Here is a 20,373-nt window from a genome sequence, read left to right as displayed (position 1 = left end):
AGAAGACCTTTGTGGAGTTGTTGTCACTACTGAAAGTCTTTCAATAATCAAATGTTAATTAGATTCAAATCTTCCTTCAGAATCAGATCTGCCATTATCATTATGGCTGTGACAGTGATAAATGTCTTGAAAAAACATCTTCGGCATCCCCAGCGCATAGATTTCTTCCATTGTGTTTAATGAGTTTCAGACTTGGGGCAGAGTTGAGCTCAGTTTGGCAGCGGAAACTGCGGCAATTCCTGCACATGTGAAAGTGGGTCAGGCTGCAGAGGGGGCTCTGCTGGAGAGGAACCGTCACGAGCTCTCCACCAGTAGTTCATTAATTAATTCCTCTTTACGACAGTTGTGTGTGAAAGAGCATGCCGGGGCCGCATATTTATGGAGCTAGCAAAGCCTGGGCCACATACGCTCAGAGCAGAGTAAGAACTCGGCTGAAGTCAACCATGATTAATAATGAACGACTTTAACATCAGCAGGTGCTTTTGGTTATGGTAGCAAAAGCTGGAGCCTGTGAGGATTGGCCAAGGAGGGTGTCTGTCATATAACTGCTGTGTAATCTTTGATGAACATTTTCTCTCCAGCAGAGTTCAACAAAGTTCTTTTTGAAGACACCCAGTGTTTACAATATCATGCAGAACAGTTGCTTACTCTTATAAATCTTTAATAATTGAAATTTTACCTAATTACTCTGTAATAGCCTGTCAACTTGTGTGGTGAATATGCCATTATTAAATGTGAGCTAGTGCTTTTGCAGCAGTGTTGCAACAGGTCATGGGTACAGTCTCAGCTCCTACTGCCACTGCTCCTTCAGCCCATGCTGGTCCAGCTGGGCTGTCCTCCAGACCTATGTCTGCAGGTCCCTACTGATGGATGTGTGAACTGAATGACTGTAATCATCCAGAGTTCTCCAGAGAGAGCGGAAATGGCAAACGTATGTCTTGCCGAGGTCATGTTCCCAGCAGCTAAACGTCTCTGGTAAGCAACATAATTGCCCTAGTCTCATCACAGCACACCAGTTAATGTGGCTCAAACTGTGAGATCAAGCCAGTTCACTTTAAAAGTGGCAGCTCAAACATACGGTCTCAGTCAAAATCTTTTTAAATGATCTAAATGTAGATGAAAAAAACAAGAACCATTAAGAACAAAGCACTACTGCCTTTATTTCAAATGCTTTCATTTCCAAACTTTGAATATCACACACTGGATACATTTTTAGCTGATGCAACTTTTCCCTTTTTCTCTATGTATCAACACTTCCATCTTCATTGCTGCACCATATTCTTCAATGATTCATCGCTGCTGAATTGATCAGATTGTGAAGCGAAGCAGTCAGCACCTGTTCTCACCTGCGTTGCGCGTGACCTTCTGCCTGAAAGGGGGACTGGTGGTGGGGCAGAAGGGCACCGTGGATGCCTCCAGCTCCTGATTCTGTCTCTGCTCTGCAGAGCGTAAAGGAACACAGGTCACAAAACAGGGCTCTTTGCAAGACTGAAGACCTTTCCAAATGATCACTGTAATTCCGCGGTCAGTGCAAGGCCCCGCGCACCAGTGTATCTAGTGTGGTGCTACACTATGTGGGATCCACTGATCAGTTCAGTGCTGCTTACTGTGTGTGTGTCTGTGTGTTGTTGTGGCTGTGGGCACAATGCCGAGTGCTATTCTGGTCACTTGTATTTTCTCCAACATGTATAACTTCTTTCCTCAGAGTCTTCCAGAACAGCAGACCATCTCAGCCATTTGAACTGGGTCTTGACTTGCTGAGAGAACGTCATGCATGGTTTCACACATGATTCACTGATTCATTAGGGGCTGTAGTTCCTGCTGAGCATATTCTGCAATAGCCCGCATTTCTGATGGCAATACTAATGAGTTCTCTGAAAGCAATTTTGATGTGAGACTACATGTAGCAATTCACAGGGCAGCAGAATAAATTCTTACTGGTGCTGAAGCCAAAATGTACTGTTGGTGGTTGAATAACATGGGCCACTCTGTAACACAGCTAGGACCTTGGAGCACAATATACAACTGAAATCAGTGAAATGAGTTAAAAAGCTTTCACTAAACCACAACCTGAACACACACAAACTCAGAAAATTAAATTGCACTTCCAATTCTGGTCTTCCACGAGTAGCTTGTGATATTTATGTAGTAAAATAGGCATCATGAATGTATTTCCATATTCCCAAAGCCAAAGAAAGGCACTAATAGAAGGACAGCATTATACACAAATGGAGATGTGGAAATTAAAACAGACAGAAATGACATTCAGAAATTGTGCAAACGATTTAGCCTATTTAATGGTGTAACAGCAATGACATCTGAGATGACCAGCATCTAATGACATGAATATTGTTATAGTGGATGATGGAACTCTGAGCAACAGCGCTGTCTGTTGAAGACAGTGGGGTGTGACGAGGTAATGAGGAAACAGGATCAACATGCAGCCCTGGGGCCACAGTGTCCTGCAGTGTCAAGTTCTCCATGTCCTAGCAAACCTGCTGATGACTGAGACACAGCTGCCTAGCACAGAGCTCTGACACTGGGAAGCGTTCCGCTGGGCACCAATTCTGCTTTTGGCAGACTCAAAACGGAAGGTGTTCGTTGGTTTTGCCTTGGGTTTTTCTGCAAGTGGAGACAAGGGCTGACAGCACTGATAGTGACTACCTTCCTTGATGGGGATACAGATCCTCAGTGAACAGAAGGTCACAGATAACTTGACATCACTTCTCAGTTTGCAGAGCCAAACCAGATAAGAAATTCACTTAAAAAGGGAATGAATGATGCTTTACGTCATGTCTTTTGGCTAAGATTGAACTGTGAGTGGTTAAGGCACTAGGTACAGTGCTACATGTACATCTTTATGATGAGTTTGACCCTGCGGGGGAGAACAGAGATACTGCAGTCCAGGAGATGTACTGATCCATTTGCCAGCAAACAGTATATCCACTTACATGGGGAATGGATCATCCCTGTTCCCTAAAACTACATTAACTGGGTCGATTCATTTTTCTCACCACCCAGTTACGGCAGTAAGCTTATGCAATAGGCAGGAGGCAGTGGGGTGGAGAAATGGCAGAATATACTGTTTGTCGTACGAACACCTGACAGAGTAAACATGTGCTTCAACCCTTAGGACAGCCGTGTATGAAAACACATCCTTCCCCCTCAGAGCCCCATATCACTCTTCAGTCTGAAGAACATTAGCACACTTTGGTGGAACTGTACAATCTTCAGGCCATGGTGGGTGCAGGTGAGAGAGCCAGGCTTGGGTGTTGTTACTTACTACATGGCTTCCTTAAGCTGGAAGCCATACAGAACTATTTTCCCTCATTACAGGTCATGAGACCAGACTGGTATTATCATTTGCTCGCACTGTTACTATCATTTAAAGTACTAACATTCATCTCATTATGTCATAGTTGACCAGAAAGCTAATGAACATAGAAGCCCATTCAAAAATAGTCCAATTTCTCAAAAAGGTGAAAGTAACACATTAACCATAACAAGTCATCTCTCAATGTTAAGCTAATGGATAGGAATAAACTACTACCATTGAAGAGTGTGCTGCACTGGCTGTGAAATTTGTTCTGCTCCAGCTTCAGGGCTCATCAGCCCATGCTCACACACTGCTAATTTGTCGTACTGCACACAGGTGCGCGCACACGCACACGCACACGCACACACACACACACACACACACACACACACACACACACACACACACACGCATGAACGAACACATGAACGAACGCACGCACCAAAATGAAGAATCTCCAGTCTTCAGAGTGATAGTTTGATAAGAAACATTATTGCAACTCTCCGTCTTACAGTGTTATTATTGTCCAACACAGCAGTAAGCACATTTCTGGACAGAAAACACATGACATGCAGAAGCATGACAAACAGTGCAAGCCACATCAGCAAAGCCTTTATCAAGTGAGGAAAACGTGCCCAGCTGATCAATGGAATTTTATTAAAACCATGATGTCATGTGAATCTGAGCAGAGGACTAATTTCAAAAACACACTAGGAAAACAAACATTTCTCACTGCTTGTCTTGGAACAGTTGATAAGGTGGAACAAAAGCCACAGCTAGTACCACTGATAAGAAACCAAGCAACCACAGCCCTCTGCATCTTACCTGATAACAGGTCACACCCTCATCAGCTGGTTGTGATAGAATGCATTTAGCTGACACTCTTATCCAGACCAACGTACCATTTAGAGGCAGGTGAATGTAGTCCTAGCAGTCTTGCCCAAGAACTTATTGGTATAGCCAATTCCCCAATATGGGAGGCAAGATTGTTTCCTACTACAGGACCAGTAATAACAACAGGCTTTATCTTCGACAGTGAATGCGGAACCCCACTAAATGAAGACAGAAATTTTGACTACCTCCCCCCCCCCCTCTCTCTCTCCAGTTTTTCAGTTTATCACATCTGATTAAATATGTTGAGACAGTACATTTCAACATTTGGCTAATTATGAGTTAAACGTCTTCTTGGCTTGGTTCTATAGATTCCTGTAGTGTTGAGCTTAGAGAACAGTCTGGCTGCAGGCAGCACCATGACACGCTATTGACTAGCATGAAAAGAAGATACAGAATGCTGCAAGCAGCCAGCCACAGGTCCCAAACCTGCAGCCAGCAAACACATGCAGTCCTAAACCCAATGTCTTCAGTAAAATTCTTTCATTCACAGGGTGGTTGAGAATGTGAGGAGAGACCCTCTCACTTCATAGCATCACCCTGCAGTTATTGTTATTTAGCTGTACAAATTCTTTCAATGTGAGTCACTACAATGAGCTGTTGGTTTTATGACTACAGAATCATTACATTTAATGTTTTAAATATGTATAAACATTTTTGGAATGATACTAAATGAATTCATTCTTTAGGAGGCCTTTTAAAATTTTAATTTATTAAGACAAAAGGCAATTTGGTCAAAGGTTATGCAATGTGATCCTTGAAATGCAATATTGTGTGTGTGTTTGTGTGTGTGTTGGTAAGCACTGTCACATTTAGAAAAGGGACAAAAAAGGTGTGTGTGTGTGTGTGTGTGTGTGTGTGTGTGTGTGTGTGTGTGTGTGTGTGTGTGTGCGCGCGCGCACAAACTGAAAGAAAGGATGCTATGTAATATATGCTTCAAATAAATAAAATCTAACAGCTGGGTGAAAAAGAAGAGTAATAATCTACATTATTATTAAAATAATCCACATTAGGCCTAAGAGGAATGAATCATATTAGAATAGGAAAAGATGGAATTATTGCCTAGACTGATGGTACACTGACTTGGTGGTTAATTGCTGCTCTGATGTGTGCACTGGCATCAGAGCGCTCACTTCCCAATGGCCTGTGCTGCCTCCAGCTGCTCCTCATAGTAGAGCAGCTGGTCCACCTCGAAGCAGTCCGCAGGCCTCTCGACGAGTCGGCCCAGAGCAGCAATAATGCTGTCCTCACTCTCATGCCTCTGCCTGGCCTCCTTCAGGTACTCATACACCCTCTGGAACAGCTGCTCTCCCAGCCTCTGACACGCTGAACTGAAGGAAACAAAACACAAATAAAAAACATAGCAACAACAAATGCACACTGCGGAAAAGAAAAACCTCCTCAGCTTCTCACATGTGAAACTTTTATGCCAGCTCAGTTGGATACCCGTCACTCTGACATACTGGGAAAGCACTAATCTTCATTGAGCTCATTTAAATGTTTTGGATGTAATAGACTGTGAATGCTTTTACTTGAACTGATCCAGCTGTTCATTCTTATTGCGTCTCTTAGTGTGACACTCATTGAGTACACTGATTTTTAAAAAAAAAAACAAAAAAACATCGTTATATTTTCAGTATGAACAAAAAATAGAATAAGGAACTTGTGATGCAACTCAGCAGTCCAGACTATTCTACACCTTCTCCAGAGTTCTCCCACCAGTAAAAACATCTGACTGCACAGGGGACAAGACCCCTGGTTCTCCTTCCATCCATCTACACAGCACAGCTTCCTTCAGGTGAGAAGCGGGTGTGACCATGTGGTGCATGTCCAAAATGATTCCTGTCAGATACTGGATACATGAGCAACCCACAGGAAGTATACTCACTTGCCTGAGCACTTGACCTGATCCCACCTGACACCTTCACAGCCAGAGGAACAAACAAACAGACACACACACAAGCACACATACACAGCTTCGAAGCCTTGTGGGTTACATCTGCTTGTTTTTAAAATGGATGAAACGTGTGAGAAAAGAACTATTGGTAAGCTGACATAAGCTCCAACATGAGCAGGAAAATCCATTCATTTGTCTCAAACCTTCCACAGAGCATAGGTCATTAAAGGGTAATGGACAGAGCTCTGAAAAAACAGTCGAGATAACACAAGAAGTTTCAAAACTTATTCATTCTTGTCAGAAAATATGTCTGGAAATGTCGTGTGAGTGCTAACCAGGATACTATCTTGGAATTGCCCCAGAGCCCTTTCGATCTCTAGAGCTAAAGTGATTTGGACTCAGGATATTAAGTTAGAGTACTGCTAAGACAGTATTGTTATGGCCAGGGTTGTGGGTTGAGCTGAAGGTTATAACATTTTCATCAATCAATCTGTAGACAAGCTGTAATGGCCAATTACAAGAGGGAGAAGACATTCTCCTTGAATGAACAAATGATTGTTTCTGTGTTGATATCGGTCACTTCTCTGGAAACTTGACATTATAATTGGTTTTTGTCCAATCATCAACTCCTTATAAATCCTTCTACTCTGTTATTCAACAATATAAATCACCAGTCAGTGCTCAAATCCTATCAACACACATTGGTGAATGAGTCTCAATCAACACAGATATGTCCGTTTTCTGTTCTGTGGCGTTGTCACATCGCAGCAGGGAGTCTCAGCTCATGCTCATAAAGGCAACCCAGCAAAGGAAGGCTGTGATGAGAAAAAATAGCAGCTCAGTCTGAAATAGGACACATGCCCTCCTTCCAGGCGCAATTAAGAGTAGCACAAGAGGCCTAGCAGGCAGAAGCTGTAAATGTCTTCTCACTTCATCTTTGTCTCTTGGTGTGTTTCTCTAACTTTGACTCTTTTTCTGAGATCTTACTGCCCATAAAGAATAGTACAGTTTTTTTGTCAGTGGCTTTTTTTCTATGCAATTAATGCTTTAATGATTAATAATTGATCTTTTATTTTGGAATACCTCTAAAGTCATTCAGCTGTAAGTTTAATGACTCAGAATGGATTGCTTTTTAAGTGAGCTTCATGATGCCAAATCACTCTCACCGAGATTACATCTTTAGATGTGCAAGTTGGCCAAACAATTCTTTATAGGTCCAACCTTTCCTTTTTCACTGTAAGTGAACTGCTATATAATCAACTATTGACTCAACTAAAAGGTGAGGAACACACTCAAGTAGTCCACTGAGAATATCTCTTTATGCTGAAGAAGTCAGAATTTCTGATAAGAAAAATGTATGTCATCAAATCATCAGAAGCGCTGATTTAAAGGCCCTTAAAGAAGAATCATGTGCTCACATCAGCAAGCAATAAACTGCCTCTAAACGGATCTGCTTACAATAGTACGGTGTGTCTCTTTGCTAAGTATTTCCAAGACAGACAGGCTTCCAATGGGATCTGTTATTTGTTGTGTGACACTGGAGGCTGGCAAATTAAAACAAGTGGGTCTTTGAGGTTGGCCATCAGTCCCTAACACCTCCTCACGGCCAGATGTGATATGTGATCTGTCTTGGTAGACTCTCAAAATAAGACAGCCACTATCAAGATCCTGACCAGAGACCGGAAGCCCAAGAATAATACGATAAGCCTCTGGGAAACATATTTTGTATTTACCTCTGTATTAACCCTCTTTCAGATATACAGTTACAGGTCCAATAAATGCAGTCCAATAAATGTTAGCAGTCACACATGGAGTTGTATCCTATTGAATATCGCTATTCATAAATGTCTATTGTCTCTCATAAATGTCTATCAGACAAACAACAAAGTCATTCAAAGCAACAGAAAGCATACAAGGTCAATTAAAGTTTGCACTAGGCTACATGGACAAAAGCATCCTCATGTAACACTAAATATTTTGCAGTATTTAGATTATCCTTTTCATGATTTCTTTTGTTTTTGTGTGTACTTTGTATAGTCAAAGTACTACAATCAGAAAGTGTGCTTTAAAATAAATGCAACAGTCTATATGTCATATTAGCCCATTAACTTGGCATGATCTTTACATTTCAAAATCAATAGAAATCAGTAATTAAAAGTAGCCCAGTGAGGCCTATGCAGCTTCCAGCTCTTTGCCTGTACATATGAATTATTCTATAATTCTAGAATTTTTTTTCATCACCATCTTTTTTTAATAATTAGATTTTTTTTAATCATAATTTTTATGCACATGTCTGCAATCCATATTATGTATTTACATCTGTGGCCTAAATGAATAAATGGAGCAAAAAAAAAAGTTTGCCACCATGGAGATTTTACAGAAAACTTTGCAGCGTTCCAATGTGGACCACTGACTTAAACGTTATGGCAGGATTTTGAAAGTGTAAAAGTAAAGCGCAAATATAAAAATGAACACAGCCTTTTTTGGCAGAGTGGGATGGCTTTTATTTATGGGAAACATCATGGGACACTATTCTGTTTAGAATGCCAGGCCTAATTATCACATTTAAGGTTTCAATCCCCTTGTGGCAAAGGACCATACAATGAAGTCGAATCTGTGACAAAGTGCTTCAAGCAATGTCACTGATGCCTTTTTCGCAGAAAATGACAGTTTGAAAATAACAGCATCAAACCTCCAGGTGTCATGACACAAGTATCAACTTTGAGTGTTCAGATGTAAATAATGCAGTTGCAACACAGCTGTATTCTGAAAATAGTCAGGATGAGGCTTTTTCATGACAAGACATAGCTGAAAATACTGTTTGCATCAAAGGCCTACAGTAAGGAATGACTGTTTATGTTGTAGTGTTAAAAGACAGGAGATGTTGCTGAGAAAGTAAATTTGTCATTACTGAAACTGAGTAACAAGAGTCAGAAGAACTGCCTGTGGTCAGATGTGAATGGCCCTGCAAAGCTGTGCAAAGCTGATGACAGAATTCTGGAAATTTGAGCTTTCCACTGCATGATCCATTGAGAGCAACGAAATTGAGAGTGTCTGAAATTGAGTGGCCCTGGTTTTTAACAAGGTGAGTCTGCACCACATCATGACTTATGTACTTGAAGCTGTGCATGTTATTCACCACACAGCCTCAATCACAGACAGTTCAAAAATCTCATCGCCAAAGCTTGTTGCCACCCTTCCCGGTGGCCTCCTCGTCCGCTGTGCTGTGAGGTGGCTTCCATTTAAAAAGTGAAAGGTCTTTTTGTCTTTTGGTTAAACTTTGAAAAGTGGTGCTTCCTTTCATGCAAAGCAATCACCATCCTGTGCTCTATACTCCCAGGTGAGTTTCTGATTTGGTGCTTCTGCTGGACAGGCTGCATTCTTTGGACATTTTGAAGCTGGATCCACAAAGAGAAGCTAAAGATGCTCCCTCCCCTGATACACAGCACTCATGTGTGTCAACAAGGCAAGTAAAGCTACGCCAGACAGATATTTAGAACATTTTCTTTCTCAAATGCATGTGGGTGAGCACATGGCAAAGCCCCAGTTGAGATCCTAAGAGCCTCAAGAATCTCCAGCTGTGTTCAGAGGGCAGACACCATGAGCCCCTCCTGAATAGGCCACAGTTTTTGCTGCTAGCAATCTCATTTGCTGCAGAATGGGGCTGTTTGAGAGGCTGATTAGATAAAGGGTATTTATATTAAATAAAGATATGTGAGGATGACAGATTGAGATCTGTTCCCAGTGTAGGAATCCTGGAGGTATGGAAAGCTCTGCCAATGGAGAAACAAGCTAAATGGGTTCAATGCATCAATCAGTTTTTACTTGTTTGCAAGTTGCTTGAAGTAGATACAAACAAATACAAGCCAAAAGACTCATTTCAAAAATATTGTTGAAAGTAAGTAATGTCAGAAGATATATGCAAGGTAAGAGAAAGAGTGAAAAAAAACTTCTAATGTAAAAAGATGTAAACTTCTTTCTGTCATTGCTAGTCCGCTATTCAAAGTCATTTGGTGTTTGTATTTATCTGTGCATGAACATGCATAGTTTAAGATGTGGTTGCTTGCACTGGCAATTTTATTTCATCCCTCTCTGTCTAGCTGGCCACTACAGGAGTCTGTAGCACACTGTAGGTATGAATCACTGGCAGCAGCTATTTTTTATGACTTTATTCCTGTAAAATCCCACAAATATACTCTCGCATGCTGCAATTCCTGTGAATACTTTGCGAGATCAGATTGGTATCGAGCATCTATTTGTTTCTGTTTGCTGGCAGAGGGGCAGAAAGAGTGAAGAAACTGTATTCCCCCTGAGTGTAATGGCCACCAGGTGCAGTCTGGGAATAAACCAGACACATTTACTTCAGGATGAGGTGATTGCTGTCTTTCCAGGGTTACACCATGACTCGGCAGGCTTTTAAGGATTGCAGCACTGGGAAATGGAAAGAGGGAATTGGTTTTTAAGCCAACAGTATGATATCACTTTCGCAGATTTTCAGGTGGCCCGGGTTCCATTACCCCCTTAACCCTTCATATGCATTAATACATAACTCCACTTGAAACTTAACTTCCTGGTTTTGCTTAGACAGGCCATAGCATATTAAAAAATCTAGTCTGGATTTAGTCTGGATTTTGAAAGGGTTGGAGACTATATGGCTAGCCTACATTCACTAGCCACTTTATTTGAACCGCTTACCTTGTTTGTACATTCTCTTTATTAGACAAGGTAGGGCATGTGTAATTACAAAGGTAATTCAAATTATTTTACAAAATTAAGAAACCAAATAGAGCATAAATGTATGAATAGTGTAAAAAAGGGTGAGTTGAGGCAGGTATCACATTGGACGTGCAGGCCCAGTGGCAGGAACTGGTGCAAGAGTTGTTCATGTGACATAGCAGAACCAGTAGCAGGATCTGGGACAGGCTGCAGGCCCGAACCAGAGATCAGGTCAGGAGGAAGAGCTGGGGTTCTGAGATGGGAGCAGGATAGGAATCCGGGGAAGCAGGACAGGAGCGAAGGAACATTCGAAGGGGACAGCAGTAGAAGACAGGAGAGCTGTGGGAGCTGGGTCGGGACTGAGGACATGAACAAGTGCTGGAACTGAAATGGGAATAGCAACAGGAGCAAAATCAGGATCAGGAACTGGATCTAAAGCTAGAGCAGGAGCCAGACCTAGAACGGGGCACAAAAAGAGGAGCCAGAACAGGCATGGAGGGTGTGGGGTCTGCAAAGGCTACAGGCTGTAGGGTGACAGTTCAGTTGTTAAGATCTCATCCATTTGAAAGTCATCCTCTGCAGTACAGGGTGTGGAGATGCCATTCTCCACAGTGCTGGTCAGAAGGTTGGCACCCTCCTCAGCAGCACGTCAGCACAGGAGCAAGAGCAGCCTCCAAGTGTCGTATGAAGCTAGCAGCACCTCCCTCACAAGGGCTACGTGCTTTCATACCATAAGACCGTGAGCAGCATGACAGAGGGGGCAGGTACTGCAGGTAGTGAGGCTGGGGTGGCAAGGACCATGGGAAATGAGCAAAGTAGTCTGGGAACATGACCAGTGGAGCAGGAGTGTCCGGGACTATGGTAGCAGAGCTGGAGTGGCCTGCCTGAGCTTGGCCCCACTCCTGGTATCAGATCAAAAATCAAATAACAAAAGCAGCAAACCTTGGCAGATCTCTGGCAACTCCTCTCCCTGCACATTCACAAGTGTATTTGCATGTTCATAAGCTTCACTGTTAAGCACTCCCTAGATAAGGAGTTTGTCGGACTTGAGATGGGCAAGAGCAAGTTGAGCCAGGACACAAGTGCATAAATGAGTAATGTTTATCGAGGCTAAGAAATGTTTACTGTGCATGTTGTAGTACTGCAGTGCTGCCGGGAATTTTATATGGGGTTTCAGTATCTCTGCTGGAATGACAATATTTGGCTACCCAAAAATATCTAGAGGACAGTAGTGCTGACTATAAATGAAGGGCCAGAGGCCGGTCAGGTTGCACACCAAGAGATGAACTACAGGCTCTAACTGTACACCTATGATGTGTACAGATGTTTCTGATAAAGTGGCTGGTGGGTGTTTAGCTTTGCAACTTTGTCCATGATATGTGTCATAAAAATGGCCATAAATATTTCAAATGCTCCCTTTGTGTGGTCACAAAACTGTCAAATGGTCTTTGTGCCTGTAAAGCCTGTATTAATTAGTTAGTTAACTAGTTAATTAATTAGTACACCCGTTCTTGCCACCCCTGATTTCAGTCGACCATTTAAGTCGGAGGTTGATGCCAGCGGGACTGGAGCAGGTGCGGTCCTCCTACAAGAGGATTCCGGTGGAATTGATCACCCCCTTTTTATTTTTCACGTAAGTTTAACAAGCACCAGACAGTGCACAGCGCAATAGAGAAAGAGGCCCTTGCACTTCTGTTTGCTTTACCACATTCCAAGTGTACCTCGGTAGCAGTATTGATCCTGTTACTGTTTACACTGATCACAACCCCTTAGTGCTTCTCCAGCGCATGGCTAATGCGCTGGGCATAAACAATGTGGTGGCTGATGCTCTATCAAGGTGCTAACTGAAAGGTTATGTTTTGTGAATTCTAGATCCTAGACGTTCACTCTTATTGGGGGGATGGGGGGAGGGCAAGACAAGACTCCACCCACCCTGAAGAGTAATAAAGGAGGAAGAAGCTAGAGATACGAAGGCAGTATGTGTGTGTATGTGTACGTGTATGTGTCTCGGAACGCTCCCCTCTCACTGTTACGTGGTACGGCCCGCCGCGTGCAGCGGGAGTTATTTGTTTGTCTCATTTGTAACCACACCCATGATGTTTAGCACACACCTGCACCTTGTTTAGTCTGGTTGTCTGTATTTAAACCACTGTAGGCGTGTGCTTGGTTGTTGGTCATTGCCTCTGTTTACGTTACCTTGTTTGTGCCATTTGTTCAGCATCAGTATTAGTGTTCACTGTTTATGTTATGTGTGAGTGCCACCTTTAGCTGTTAATATATGTTTGTGAAAAGTTGAGGGAGTCTGTGTGTCCTGCTCCACGCACTGCGGCACTCGGGTCATCACAGTATGATTGACCTGGTTTAGAATTTGCTCTTTTCTTTGCCACAATAGTTAGTTTTGCCATTGTATATTTGTATATATTTCACTTTATTCCTTTTGTTGTGTGTTCACTGGTAAGTAGGGTGTGACTACCATTTTGTTTGGGGTTTGGGTTTGATCAGTGTTTTCCACTTGGGGAGTAAGTGTAGCTGTGTGTGTATTTTCTTTTGTCTGTGTAGGTTTAGTGACTGTCTTTTTGTTTGTTATTTTGGCCTGGGTCAAAGTGGATTTGTTTGTTATTTTTTCCTGGGTCACTCCTGACGTTATAGTCCAGTGTCACACTGTCTCTTGTATATACCACACTGTCTGTTGTACAATACACTGGCTATCAATGAAATACTTTGGTATGATGCAATCTGATTTCATTTCCATTACACACTTGTTTAGCTGTTTTCCTCGCACTTCCTGTTACGGCCTGGAGCCTAGACGAGGTCATAATAGAATTCTTTGTTAAATGCTTTAATAGCAGGATGACTGCTGGATAAATGCATCACACTATATTTTTACCTTTTGTTCAACTTTTTACATTTATCAGTATCAGAGAATGTGTGCTCCAAGGTAATCAAACGGAAAACCTTGTTATACCCAGCACATTGCTCTATCCTCCATCATATAAGAGCCCATATATATATGTATATTGTGGGGACTTGACAGATTGATTTGATTTGAAAGAAGACATGCATCTTCAGATGAACATTGAAGACTCACCTCTTCACTGATTCATTAAGCACTTAAATATGCACTAAACAAGAAAAACAAAACAAGGACAAAAAAGTTTTACTGTCTTCTATTCCACTATTTCCAGGGTTTTAGCCAAATAGCATTCTTAACACTGACCATTCTATTCTCACATGATGATATGTATTTGATAGAGACTACAAGCACTTCCGTAAGTTGCTCTGCAAAAGGGTGTCTGCCAAATGCTATAAATGTCAATTTGTGCACACTGAATAGAGCATTTACACCAGAAAATACACACACACAATTTCATACTACAGTGTAAATACCATGTAACCAGTGTAACCACCATGTAATCATATTTAGTCCATAGATATGCTTCTTTCTGACAAAAAAACATTTGCCAAAACTTTGCACTTTACTCACAGGACTGTTGGTGTAATTTATCAGCTAGCCAATTTACTGCTTTTTCCAGATAAACCATGCACAATTACCCCAGCACATAACATAATTAAATCTGAATGAAGATTAATGAGCAGCTCACTAGCGAGAGGTGGTCCGCAAGATTTGACAGAATGCCATACAGCAAATTCTTGTACATGTTTGCAGGTGTGCATGTGTGTGATTTAACTAAAAGAACATTTTCCAGTTGTTTTTATGCTAAATTATTTCCTGAGGAGGCAGAACAATGCTCTGTGCCCTTTAAAGAAGTGAATTGTGTAAACCAGTCAATGCAAAACCTCACATTAAGTGGTTCTTTGCACATTAAAATGCGCATCTATCACAAACAGCCATAAACATGCACTGCCCCAACCCCCCCCCCCATCACAGTAATCAACACTTCATCCTTCATGTACTCTTTTCACATATCAGTGTCATTTTATTGTCAACCTGTTGCTTTTCATATCTTTAAGAAGCAGGTGTTCAACAGAAGCTCTTAAAAGTTTATCCGCATGCCAAACTCACACACAAATGCATGCACACGCACACACACAGAGGAAGAGAGTGGCAATTTATAGCTGATTAGATGCAGTAATCAAGACAGCAATCACCCTTTGCCTTGTTCCTGCCCAGAGGACTGCCTCTTTGTCTCCACCAATCACCATCTCTCTGCCTGCTTCAGCCAGCTCCCCACAGTGAGAGAAATGCAGCTACAACACCAGAAAGGAGACAGGCATGTGCATACGCATCGTACGGCACCTCCAGCCCAACCAACACTCTCGAAGCAAACCTCACATCGCTAAAGCTGTGCGCACACACCATGTCCATTGCATAAAAGACTCCTAGTCCGCGCGTGTCCAGTCAAATCTGCATGAGTCCATCAAGTCTGCTTAAGTCTGTGTGTACACCTGTGGCTTTGATCTGGAGAAGTGAGGAGTGTGCCATAATAAAAGCTGATATATGTCTGTAAAGTAATCCTTGAGTTTGTGAAATGCGCTATATAAAAGTAAATAATAATAATAATAATACTAATGGGGTGCTAACAGGGATGGCAGTGCATAAGAAGAAGCATGAGCATAAGACATGGCTAACAGCTGAAAGCACTGCAATCTAAGATGATTCACACAGCAGTATTTCAGTTTAGATTCTTGGAATTTGACTCTGAAGTCACAGAGCGCAGACAAAATACCCAAGTCACATTAAGCAGGAATTCTATAGAACATTAGAGAATAAAACTGAAGGGTACTATCACGTGTAGGCAACCTATAATATACACCGCAGTCATCAGAGCCAGGTTTTACTGTATGCTGGAAAGCACATTGCAAACCATACTGAATACCAGGTACAATCCACTGGCAGTTGGTTGCCACTTAAAACCAAATCCATTACTCTGCATTTGACTGACACATGGAATAGCCCCTGTGGCTGTGGAGATTGGTGTTATATAACAGTGATAGAAACATAGGTAAGAACCTTGTCCGACAGTTATTACAATGGTCAGTTAAAGATATGCTTATTTCATACAGCATTGTGTGCAGAATGGCACATATCTTTAGTACTGCTAAAGTTTGAAATTTTTTTCTACTTCAGACGGTGAGAAACTTTTACATGCATCAATCAGCTAGGTTACTGTGGTATCTGGCCAAGGGCTGTATCTACAATGAGTCTGATATGCTACTTCCAGAATCCTCACAAACACTAATAGAAAGGTTCCTATTACAGTGGCTCTTAACTAATTAAACTGGCAATCCTATTTTTAAAATGTGATTTTATGAATCCTTTTTGAATTTTTACATGTCTTCAGGGTCTTGCCCTTCTCTACCATAGCAAAATAATTGCTGGATAGCTAGATCACTCAGATCACAGGACACTGAATTTGCTAGCCAACTTTAATTTTCTATGGCCCCAAGATTTCCACAGTTCTCAACATGAAATCTGAGGGCTCCTGATACCAGAATGTTCAAAAGGTATCTTAGTACTGTACAAATGTCTCCAGTCAGCCAGGGAAAAAGCAATTCATCAGAGTATTATGTTTTTATTTGCCAAAAACAAAATGTTGTCTCACCACAATTCCTTCTTTTCACTTTGGCTACTTTTTGGTCTCTGCCCTGACCGAGGGATGGCCACAGCTTGAATGGGGACTCTGTCCTGCCCAGTCTGTAAGGGTTCAACCTGCTCAGAAAATTTTTTCTACTTCAGACGGTGAGAAACTTTTACATGCGTTAATCAGCTAGGTTACTGTGGTATCTGGCCAAGGGCTGTATCTACAATGTATCTACAATGAGTCTGATATGCCCAGTCTGTAAGGGTTCAACCTGCTCAGTGTGTAAGGGTTTAATCTGCCCATCCTGTAAGTGTTAAGTTTGCCCACTTCATACATAGACTCCCCCACACACACACGCACACACACGCTCACACACACACACACACACACACACACACACACACACACACACACACACACACACACACACACATATAAGAGTTTCTGGCCTTATAAAGAACACCTCAAAGAGGTTTGGGTACCAAATGTGTTCTTTTAGCTATCTCATAAGATACAACTTTTTTGGGGGGGGGGGAAAACAAACATTAAAAGATTTTTTTAAAATCTTATTTTATTGCAATAATACTTTTTTGCTTTTACATAAAAAAAACTGTTTTAAATAAAACTGTTGAAACAATAGCTTATCATTTCTTGCATATTAAACTCTTAGTTGCCAGTATTTGTTTTGGACAACTACAAAAAAAAACCCCAAAAAAACGAGGAACTGAACACCTTCGGTTCTCCCCTGAACTCCCGCTCAGCATAACCAGTGTTTCATTAAACCTTTGAACTATATTCAGCAAATGTAGCTAAACCAGTAAACTACATTCAGCAAACCAGTAAATTACACTCAGTATTCAGAACCTTTATATATTACTGTATTTGTTTAATAAAACATTTAATTAGGCTTACATTTTATTGAGTTATATTTAATAATTTTCTTTGTATTTTATTTAGTTTTAATAGTTATTGGTATTTTGGATTTAAACAGTGTTTCATTGAGATGTTCTATGAAGCATTTTTTAAACCTTGCTTTAAAAAAAAGTCATAAGATGCAACTGTGCTTTGAAATAACCATACAATGAATGAAAGGCCAAAATGAAACAAAGAAAGAGAGCAAGAAAGAGAGGAGAGAGAGAAAGAGAGCGAGAGAGAGAAACATGTAGCTGCTGCAAATTGCTACCCTCTCTTTCTCTCTCTCTCTCTCTCTCTGCTAGAATGAAACATGCAGTCACAGTGCTGACAGCCTCTAATTCATGCCCTCACACAAAGAATGTTTCTGTTATTAATATCCCCCACCTCCAGTTCAGCAGGGGACACTCCAGCCAGACCCGACTCAGCTGGGCTTTAGCAGAGGCAGCGACTCACTGTCACAAAAAGAGCCAGTGACTTAAAGGGACTTTTTTATGTAAAAAACCCCCACAGTGGTAATATTCAGTACACGAGTACTCTCTAATTTTGGTAAATGATAGTTACTGGTGAACAAGATGTAGTCATAGAGCCAAGCATGCAGGCAGCTCAGATCACTTATAAGCCTTGGTTGGGATAAACTGATCCAACTTCACTCTATCCAACATTCTTTTTGTTGTTTATTACAGACCTTAGTGTGTTTATCTCTTCCTGGGAGATTTAGCTAGCAGGCATGCTGTCTCCTACCTCAGTATCGCCGTGGTCTGCTGGCCTTTTATGAACCGCTTCTAGCCCAGCATGGACCTGGGGCCAGGGGTAGAAATCTCAATGAGCCTTGCTCACACGGGACCCAGCACAGAGCTCTGAGCTGAAGCTTACACAGGTTCAGAGTGGAGCCAGCCAAACTCCAGATTCACGTGATGCTCTTGGCACCCGATTTGCACGCCATCAGCATGCTCGCGATCAGGTTAACACAGTAAATCCAGGCATTGTGAGCTCAGTCATGGTGGCTTAGTGTCACTAACTCACACAGAATGTGGTTGTAAGTCACGGGGTATCCAGCACACAAAGCAATAGCAGGAGCAGCTCTGGGCACAAGAGTGAAGCAAAGAGATTTTGGAAACCCCAGAAGAAAATCTCAGAAGAAGAGCCGATACAGTCTTACAGTCGAGTGTAACTGCCGGTGGACAGGGTTATGAATGCACAATGCTTTCAGAATTCTCTAAGGACTGACAGGTTTAAAAGCCCCTAAAGGAAACCTCTCTGTCAGAAAGATAAAAGCAGATGTAGAAAACCCCATCCAACAGATTTGTGATAAAATTATATATCCAGTATCTTATATACCTGAGCTTAAGGTCACAGAGCATACAGACACATTCCGTTGTAGACCAATAATTTGATATCCACTTGAGAAGGTGTTCGGCAAGGAAAGGCAAAACTACCCAGAGACAGCAGGAAGAACTTGCAAACTTAGGAGGAGGACAGGCATAGCAAATTGTTGCACCAAAACATTTGAAAACACATTGTGTGTGCATAAATGTTTGTGTTCATACACACACTGTGAATACAGTTGTGCTTGAAAGTTTTTTTAACCCTTTAGAGGTTCCTAGGTTTCTGCATAAATCTGAAGTAAATCTTCAGATGGTCACAGAAGCCTTAAATGTTTCTGGAAATTGTTGACTGCACATTGTCTTGGAAGAATTTTACCCCATTCCTCTATACAAAACAGCTCAGTTATGTTGGTGGGTTTCTTCCCATGAACTGCTTGCTTCAGGTCCTTCCACAACATTTCAAAAGCTTAACTTTATTCTTCTTTAACCATTCTTTGGTAGCATTGTTCCAGCCTGATGTGCATCAACAGCTTATGGTCATTGTCTTGCTGCATTACCCACATTCTCTTGAGCTTCAGGTTACAGACAGATGGCCTGACATTTCCCTTCAGAATTTGCTGGGATAATTTGCAATTCATTGCTCCATCAATGATGTCAAACCGTCCTGGACCAGATGCAGCAAAACAGGCCCAAAACATGATACTACAACCACCATGTTTTACAGAAGGGATGAAGTTTTTATGCTAGAATGCAGTGTTTTCCTTTCTCCAAATATAATGCATCTCATTTAAACCAAAATATTTATTTTGGTCTCATACATCCACAAAACATTGTTCTAATAGCCTTCTGGCTTGTCTGTGTGATCTTTAGCAAACTGCAGACATGCAGCAATGTTCTGTTTGGAGAGCAGCGGCTGTCTCCCTGCAACCCTGCCATGCACACCATTGTTGTTCAGTGTTCTACTGATGGTGGACTCATGAGCCTTAACCTTAACCTAAGCCAATGTGAGAAAGGCCTTTAGTTGCTTAGAAGTTACCTTGTGTTCCTTGCAGACTATTACACTCATTGCTCTTTGTTAGTCGACCTCTCCTGCGGAGGGTAATAATGGACTTGAATTTCCTCCTTTTGTACACATTCTGTATGGACTGTTTCAAACTCTTTAAAAGATGGCTGTGTAACCTTTTCCAGCCTGATGTGCATCAACAACTCTTTTTCTGAGGTCTCCTTTGTTCGTGCCATGATATACGTTCACAAACATGTTGTGAAAACCAGACTTGGCTGGATATCTGTTCTTTAAATAAAACAGGATGCCCACTCACACCTGATTGTCATCCCACTGACTGACAACACCTGACTCAAATTTCAACTTCAAATGATATGGTAATGCTAGTGGTTCACCACTTTTGCCACTCACATATATCTTGGGTCATAATATTTTTGTCTCATTTGTTTGATTTGGTGATCTTTATCTACTTTAGGACAATCTTATGAAGTTTTAGGTCAAATTTATGCAGAAATGTATAAATTCTAAAGGCTTCACAAACTTTCAAGCACTACTGTATGTGTACACAGTGTATCTGTTTTCATCAGAGGTCCACTCACTCTTTCATGTGAGTTTTTCGTGTTTGGGTGATTCTATTAATGCAGAAAGAGTGTGTGTTTGTTCTTTATAAGGCCAGAAACTCTTATATGTGTCTGTGTGTGTGTGTGTGTGTGTGTGTGTGTGTGCGCACGTGTATGCATGTGTGTGGGGGTGTCTATGTATGAAGT

The 20,373-nt window shown here is 41.6% G+C and overlaps 1 protein-coding gene across 1 annotated transcript in view; it reads right to left on the bottom strand.

Annotated features, from left to right (window-relative positions):
- Positions 1 to 1,135: 1,135 nt before the first annotated feature.
- Positions 1,136 to 20,373, bottom strand: part of nek11 (NIMA-related kinase 11) — a 63,319-nt gene continuing 44,081 nt past the window's right edge. The window contains exons 15-16 of the mRNA XM_027005305.2: positions 5,291 to 5,538; positions 1,136 to 1,439 (exon numbers count right to left, since the gene is read on the bottom strand). Coding sequence (XP_026861106.1) covers positions 5,337 to 5,538 — 202 coding nt within the window. The 3' untranslated portion in view covers positions 1,136 to 1,439; positions 5,291 to 5,336. The remainder of the gene's footprint in view (positions 1,440 to 5,290; positions 5,539 to 20,373) is intronic.

Source organism: Electrophorus electricus, chromosome 5, assembly GCF_013358815.1.
Source record: "Electrophorus electricus isolate fEleEle1 chromosome 5, fEleEle1.pri, whole genome shotgun sequence".
In the NCBI taxonomy this organism is placed as follows: domain Eukaryota; kingdom Metazoa; phylum Chordata; class Actinopteri; order Gymnotiformes; family Gymnotidae; genus Electrophorus; species Electrophorus electricus.
Note: the sequence above shows the minus strand (reverse complement) of the source record. Positions and strands in the feature narration are given on the sequence as shown.